Source organism: Poecilia mexicana, unplaced genomic scaffold (genome assembly GCF_051168715.1).
Source record: "Poecilia mexicana isolate PSO_F unplaced genomic scaffold, ASM5116871v1 scaffold_19, whole genome shotgun sequence".
In the NCBI taxonomy this organism is placed as follows: domain Eukaryota; kingdom Metazoa; phylum Chordata; class Actinopteri; order Cyprinodontiformes; family Poeciliidae; genus Poecilia; species Poecilia mexicana.
In genome coordinates this window covers 4,511,276-4,518,909 of record NW_028263388.1, presented here as the reverse complement: position 1 = coordinate 4,518,909, position 7,634 = coordinate 4,511,276, and the positions used below count along the sequence as shown (strand labels likewise).

Sequence of the window (7,634 nt, the reverse complement as noted above, 5' to 3'; positions counted from 1 at the left end):
AACAAACTGAGCTCAAAAATACTTAATTAATCTCAAAGGAAAAATGAAATGTTACTCAAGTTTCTTAAAAGAGTTGTTGTTACTGGAGGGGGATGGGGGGTAACTGATTACTGGTTACTCCCCCAGTAATCAGTTACTAAAAAATATCATAAAATCTAGGCTGGATTAAGAAAAGTGTATTATGATAGAAAACAATGAAAAATTAAATTAATTGCCACACAGAATCAACATGTTCACATCATGGAGTCTGATCACACATTGGGCCACATTTGTTGATCTTAGTAATACATCTCTCACATTCATATATTGCTGATTGGAACTGACATCTAATGAAAATGCCAAATTCGGTGTGTCACCTTTACCAGCAGCAACAGCTGGTCAGAATTCCAGAGATTTCTCAGGCTGTTGACGGTAAATCAACAGGTTACAGGAACTGATCATTCCTGTAACAAAACATAAACCAGAAACTCCACAACAGTTCACTTAGTTTGCTGTACACTTCAGACAACACAAGGACTCTGGTTTACTTTACCTCCTGTTAACTTGTCCAGGCTAACTCACCATATGATGAATAACATTAAGTGCGTGGTGGTGGGAGACGGGCAAGTTAGATTTTTATTCTAACTTTATTCAGTGTTTGAGCTAGATTCAAAGTTAGTGTGCTATTTGAAACATCATTTGTGTTTAAATTCAGCATGTTTGCATTGCTACAAACCAAAACCATTTCCAGTCTTTGCAAACAAGACTTGAAGGAAAATTCTTGTATGTTCTTCAGATTAGGCAGTTGATGTTCTGAGCTTCTCTTAGTTTTACTTTGAGTCAATATTGTTAACAGTTTTGCCTGAATATTTTAATCATATGATATATATGATAAGTTTATTTTAGAATTTGTTTTAAAGTACTTGTGCTGACAAACAGAGCATTACACAGCCAGGCTCCTGATTAACTTTGCCAGCTTTTAACTAAATATTCTGTTGATCCTGGTCTTTGTTCTGAAAGGCTGAATCTTTTGGTTGTTCTGGTTGGTTTCAGTCAGTGGCCCCAGGGCTGTGGAACAGTTGGCCCTTGCAGCTTTATTGACTGTTGAGGTTTTAAAAAGCAACTAACAACATTTTTTATTGTCCCAGGCTTTTATCTCTTGATTTTATTGTGTACAACCATACATGTTTTGTATGGTTGTAAGGTCAATTTCTATTGTACAGCGCTTTGGTATTTTAAATAAACTTTACTTATTATTTCTTGATATAAAAGAGCAATTCTGTAGAACAGAAATCTGAACAACAGACTGGACTGGAGATGCAACAGTGACTAACCTATAACCCTATAACTGCAGACAGACAAGCCGAGTCGAGTCGAGTCGTACACTGTAGTTACTACTAGTGGAAAAAGGCCAAATCAGAACCTTCCCTCCTTGAGAGCGCAGACTGGTATCCTTCTCACTCACCAAGGAGAACACTTGTAAACAGACTCCTAATGTGAGGCAGAAAAACCAGAGAATTACAATCATTTCTTTCCTCACCTGAAGAAGAAAATATGAGTTGATAAATCAATTTGATTGGTATAACCCATTGGGTATTATACAGACAAACATGGACAGTTCCATAATTTTACTACATCAGAATGGTCAGTCCTCATTAGAGGACACTCTTATTAAGTTATAACTCTCACTATTGTCTTATTTCTCCCCTCAGGACTGTGGGTAAAACATGTATGCTCATCAGTTATACATCCAACGCCTTCCCTGGAGAATACATCCCCACAGTGTAAGCCCAACGCAGCACAAACCACGACAACTTCTGACCAGATGTGCTCATATTCAGTAGAGAGCTGGGTAAAGTTTGAGTAAACAAGGCAAATACAGAGATATAGTATAAGAGAATAAGTGGAACACTGTCAAAGACAGTTTGCGCTGAAAGTTAACGTTTTGCTGTTTTCCTCCAGGTTTGATGGTTATTCTGCCAATGTAATGGTGGATGGGAATCCAGTGTTACTGGGCCTGTGGGACACAGCAGGACAAGAGGACTATGACAGACTCAGACCTCTGTCCTACCCTCAGACAGTGGGTGTATGTTCAGTATGTCTGCTCACACTAGTGGTAGCAAGTAGGAATGCAAACAAATAATCGATTTATGATTGATTGTCAAATAATGGTTTATCATTATTGGACATAATGATTACTGCCTTTTGACATAATTGACATTACTGACATGATGACATAATTCTAGAACTGTTCCACTGGCAGCATGTTGGAGTAGCTCTGGCTTTTATTTTATTTTATTTTTTTTAATATTCATTTCTGCCTTATTGGAGGAAAATAGCTTGTTTTGGACAATCATTCCTTCTTTTTTGGATATTGCCTAGACTGACAGATATTGGATATTGGATATTGTTCATATTTTTGCTCGCTGATTCGTAACCATAGCAACAGGGTTGTTTACAACAGGGAGCAGCTCAAACAATGCCACAGCTGAAGCCTGAAATCCCAGAGGAATCAAAAAGGAGGCGTCATGGATGCAGAGCAGGAGCAAAGAGAAGAGAGGGAAGGAGGAAATTCAAACCATCGCCAAGGGCAACGTGAGATCATTAGCTAACAAGATGGATGACCTTCAAGCTCTGACAAGGACTCAGCAAGAGTATAAGGAACGCTGCATAATGTGTTTTATGGAGACATGGTAGGACTGTGTCCCCGACTCCAACATCTCTCTGCCAGGCTTCCTGACTATACGAGCAGACAGAGATTTAAAGAGCTGCAGGAAAAAGAGGGGAGGTGGATTAGCAGTGTTTGTTAACAACATATGGTGTCACCCAGGACATGTTACTGTGAAGTGTCGTCTCTGCAGACCAAACATTGAACTCTTGGCAGTAAGTTTCTGACTATATTATTTACCAAAAGGGTTCATTTTGGCAGTTCATTACATTACATCCTCAGCTCTTGTCGATAATGCATGTGATGTCATCAGTTCTGTTGTTGCCAACATACGGACACAACACCCCAATGCATTTGTGGCAATATCTGGTGATTTTAATCATGCCTCTTCAACTCTGCCAACTTTTCACCAGTTTGTCAGCTACTCCACCCAGGAAAACAAGATTTTGGATTTGCTTTACGTTAATGTTAAGGATACATATGTCTCCAAACCAAGACCTCCTCTGGGGAAATTGGATCATAATCTTGTTTTTCTCTCCTCTGAATACAAACCCCCTGGTGAAGAGGGAACAACATCAGACCTCACATGTCCTATATTCCACCTCAGTTATGAACTCTTCTACTTCCACAAGTTTGCCTTCAACCAAATCAGGAGATGCTGATGCTCCATTTGCCTTTTCTTCCCTTCCTCTCTCACTTTTCTGTATCTAGAAGTCAAGTGAAGAGGCAGTTGGAGAGACTAAAATGGAACAAGGTTGCAGGTATGGATGGTGTTAGCCCAAGAGTTCTGAAGACCGAAGACATGCTGGCTGATTCGAAGAAAACTGATTTTCATCAGTCATCAACGACTATAGACCTGTTGTCCTGACATACCACATCATGAAGTTCCTGGAGAGTCCTGGAGAAACTCATGAGCTTGTCTGCTTACCTTAGTAAGCAGACAAGCTCATGTCAGGACCCCCTCTAGTTTGCTAATCGTCGTGGAGTTGGAGTTGAAGACGCCATCATACACCTGCTTCAACAAACCCACTGTCATCTGGATAAAGCAGGCAGCACTGTAAGGATCATGTTCTTTGATTTCTCTAGTGCATTTAATACATTTCAGCCTGATTTACTCTGTAAGAAACCCCAGAAGACTCAGGTGGAGGCCTCAACAATCACCTGGATCTATGACTACCTCACTAACAGACCACAGTTTGTGAGACTGAAGGACTGAGTTGTCAGTAACACAGGAGCACCTCAGGGCTCTGTACTCTCATCATTCCTTTTCACTCTCTACACTTCAGACTTCCAACACAAGTCCAACTTCTGTCATCTACAGAATCACTCAGATGACTCTGCAGTTGTCAGGTGAATCAGAGATGGACAAGAGGCTGAGTACAGAGAGCTGGTGGAGCGCTTTGTGTCATGGTGTGGGAGCAATCATCTCATTTTAAATGTAAACAAAACAAAGGAAATAATTGTTGATTTCAGGAGGAGCAGGATTAGATCAAATCCTATTTCCATCATGGGAGAAGAAGAGAAGGAGGTTGAGGAATATAAACACCTCAGTATTCATCGGGACAACCTTGGCAATCTGAACCTTGGCTACAGAAGCTAAATAAACTCAGGCACCACTGTTCCTATACTTTCTTTTCTAACACAGTACATGCTGCTTTGTAGCACATATTGTCCAAAAATACATGTTCAAGTAAAAAACAAAAAATGTTAAAGAGCCTTAACATAACTACTTGCAAAACACTCCATTCAGTACAAGTCCAATAGAGTTTTCAATAGTTTACATTGAACTGTAAAAAGTTTGTGTTAAAAGATTTTATGAATATTTTTTATTTTACTTCCTTCCATCTTAGGACGTGTTTCTGCTTTGCTTTTCTGTTGTTGGTCCATCTTCCTTCGAGAATGTTCGTGCCAAGGTAAGAACAGCCTGCTCTCTGCAACAAGGCCAGATGTTCACATCTGCTCACAAGTAGAAAAAAGGGCCGTCGTTGACACGACCCAACGTCTACTTGAGAAATAAAATTTATCTACATTTCTATATTCGGTTTTAGACATAAGAAGAACATTTAAGATACCAAAAGGTGGAGGGAATTTTTTTTTTATTCTTTCTGAGCTATTTACAACCTGTTTTCTTCTGCAGTGGTTTCAAGAGCTGCAGCACCACTGCCCTACGACCCCAATTATCCTGGTGGGCACCAAGGTGGACCTGAGGAACGACAGTGAGACCATTGAAGCTCTGGTGGAGAAGAAACGGACTCCAATCACCACTGTGCAGGGCTTTGCCATGGCAAAAGAAATCGGTCAGTTTTTGTTTCTCGTATTTTGTGTTTAAATGTATCTAGGCGCTACAGAAGAACTAACAGGCCAGAAAAAAACAAATAAAAATTGAAAGGTCCAATTTTTTTCTTTTTTGTAGGAAATGAATGTTTTTCATTGTAGATCCTAAACTTTCAAAGGATTTTCATGTTTCCTGTATTAAAAGAAAGGTATCAAGTTTTCTTTACTTCTTTTAAGTTCAGTTGAACAATTTTATTCTGTTATAAAACAGGATTTGGTTCACTTTCTTTCAAAACCATTGCCATATTTAACCAAGTTTAATAAGTTTAATAATAATAGTAATTAAATAAAATCAGATTTATGTGCAGCAAAGTTGGCTTTTCATATAGATGTGTGTGCGTGCGTGCGTGTGTGTATGTTCAAGTTCAAAGTCCCCCTTTGAGAGGGCAAACTATGCATTATTCTGCCATTATCAACATATTATTTGAAAATGTCCACAAAATAATAATATTATCATTTATTGTAATAATTACCGACACAATTTATCATCCAGCAACACTAGTTCCTGTGACAGGCCTATAGAACAATATGAGGAATATGCTAATAGTTGGATTGTGTTGCTGTTTGAAACCAGGTGCAGTGAAGTACCTGGAGTGCTCTGCTCTGACGCAGCGCGGCCTTAAGACGGTGTTCGATGAAGCCATCAGGGCGGTCCTGTGCCCCCAGCCCACCAAGAAGCCCAGGAGAAGGAAGTGCACCGTACTGTAAGGAAGACCCGTCCGGATCAGAACACACGACCAGGATGAAGGAAAAACAGACCACGGGTTCCTACAACTAGCTTTTCTACCACGCCGGATCAGAGCATTTTGTACATAGGAGGAAAAAAGAAAAGAAAGAGGAGTACATTTCCACGTAATTTTTTAATTACTTTTAGAAATCTGGAAAAATCGAGGAAGTTTCTGAGTTTCAAAAGTCAAACATCGTCTTTTGAAACTCAGAAATGTCCACATCTAACATATAACATATAACATTTCTGATGAATCTCAAATTTTCAACTTTTCTAGCAAATTTATAGCTTCAAGCTCAGAAATTCCCTTATTTCTTATAGAAAAGTTCAGAGATGAGTCTCAAAATTTCCAAGTTGTTGGTGGAAATGTACTTCTTTTTAAAACATTTGTTTTATCTTCAATGGATCTGACACACCGTCGTATTCTTCACTCTGTGTTCTTGCTAACCTGGAGGTCTGACTTCCATTTGAAAGATCTTTGTGGATCTAGCAAAACTCAGGTCACAATCACTTAATAAAATGACTCCATTGTGAATAGAAGAATGGATTTCTCAGTTTTGAAGTTTTTGAAACTATAATTTTTCTAAACTGTAACCGGCCCATGCCTAATGCTGCCCAATGATATGAGAAAAACTAAACTAGTACAGGTACTCTGAAGAGTCATAAATTCTGGACACTTTGTAATCATTTTCAATACAGCAGTATCTTTATATAGTGTGTTTTTAAGCAAATAAAGCATTTACAAAGCTCTCTTGGATTTGTGTTTTGTTAAAATATTACAAGATTCTTCCAAAGAATATTAATCTTGCATCCACAGCAGGAGTTGTAGGAATTCAACTCCTACAGAGTTGAATTCAACAGTTTGACAGTGTCTATATTGGTCCACTCTGGATGGCATAGAAATGACACTTTTGAAAGCGTCATTTGTGATAGAGTTGAACACTCACAGTAGTTGAAATCAAACACACTTCAGTGTTAATCTACCCAACACTAGTGTATATTGTCAAAAGTTAACACTATGAATGTGTTAATCTAACGCAGAACGGTGTAAAGTATATATTAACATAGAAATCTGAGTTTTGTAATACTACTGGCAGGGTGTACTGTGGTGGCGCAGGGGTTAAGCACAATCCACATGTAGCTCTAGTTTTCAATGCAGCTGTTGTGGGTTCGCTTCCTAGTCTTCCCCTTCTCTCATTACTCACTTTTTTTTGTCAATTTACTACCAAATAAAAGCCACTAGAACAATTAAAACCCTTTCTTCCAGAAACTGACCATCAATAATCCCCAAATTCATTTTAAAAGACATTAGATACCACATTAGATGCTACAAAAACACCAGCACCAGTTGCAGTATGTAATCTACTTTTATTTCAAAACATCAAACAGCACTGACAGCAATATACAACAAAGGTCATACATTCATGGTACTTTGCACTGAAGGTGAAGTCTGCTTTGAAAGTTCATTGGAAGCGTCCATGGATGGTCTTGTGATCACTGATGGTGAAGTGTCTTTGGTGCTGCTCTTGTTTTCGTCAACATGAAGGAGGAAGACTTCCAGCCTGGAAGGAAAAACAAGAAATATAGCAGAAACATTAGGATAATAAATAAATATTTTAAAAAGAAGTGTGAGCAAAACTAATCAGACTCACCTGTGTGTGTCACCGTCACATTCATTCAAATTACTCTGCCCACCTGGTTTACTAGATAAAGCATAAAAAAGTCAGAAATAATTACTAAAGAAATTAGTCAGCTTATAGAAAATTTTTTGGACAGCATTAAAAGTCGTGCCAACCTGTCTGAAGAAATGTGTTGGAGTCATCATAACAGGCTTCAGTCACCAACATGACACACTGACAAAGAAAAAACAGTTTGGCAGTTTTTAGATGTGCCACAGGTACAAAACACCAAAGTCAAATGGCTCAA

At 38.6% G+C, this 7,634-nt stretch overlaps 1 protein-coding gene across 3 annotated transcripts; it reads left to right on the top strand.

Moving 5' to 3' along the window:
- The first annotated feature begins 453 nt into the window (after positions 1–453).
- Positions 454–6,458, top strand: LOC106925836 (ras-related C3 botulinum toxin substrate 1-like). Of its 3 annotated transcripts, XM_088016443.1 has the most exons (7): positions 454–602; positions 1,692–1,763; positions 1,942–2,065; positions 4,498–4,560; positions 4,785–4,944; positions 5,061–5,130; positions 5,556–5,735. In XM_088016443.1, the coding sequence occupies exons 1-6, from the start codon at positions 565–567 to the stop codon at positions 5,081–5,083; spliced, it is 480 nt and encodes a 159-aa protein (XP_087872569.1). In that variant the 5' UTR covers positions 454–564; the 3' UTR covers positions 5,084–5,130; positions 5,556–5,735. The 3 variants fall into 3 exon arrangements, with proteins under 3 accessions (XP_087872569.1, XP_014855848.2, XP_014855847.2); XM_015000362.2 differs by lacking the exon at positions 5,061–5,130 and having other exon boundaries at positions 1,942–2,059; positions 5,556–6,458; XM_015000361.2 differs by lacking the exon at positions 5,061–5,130 and having other exon boundaries at positions 5,556–6,458.
- Positions 6,459–7,634: the final 1,176 nt, after the last annotated feature.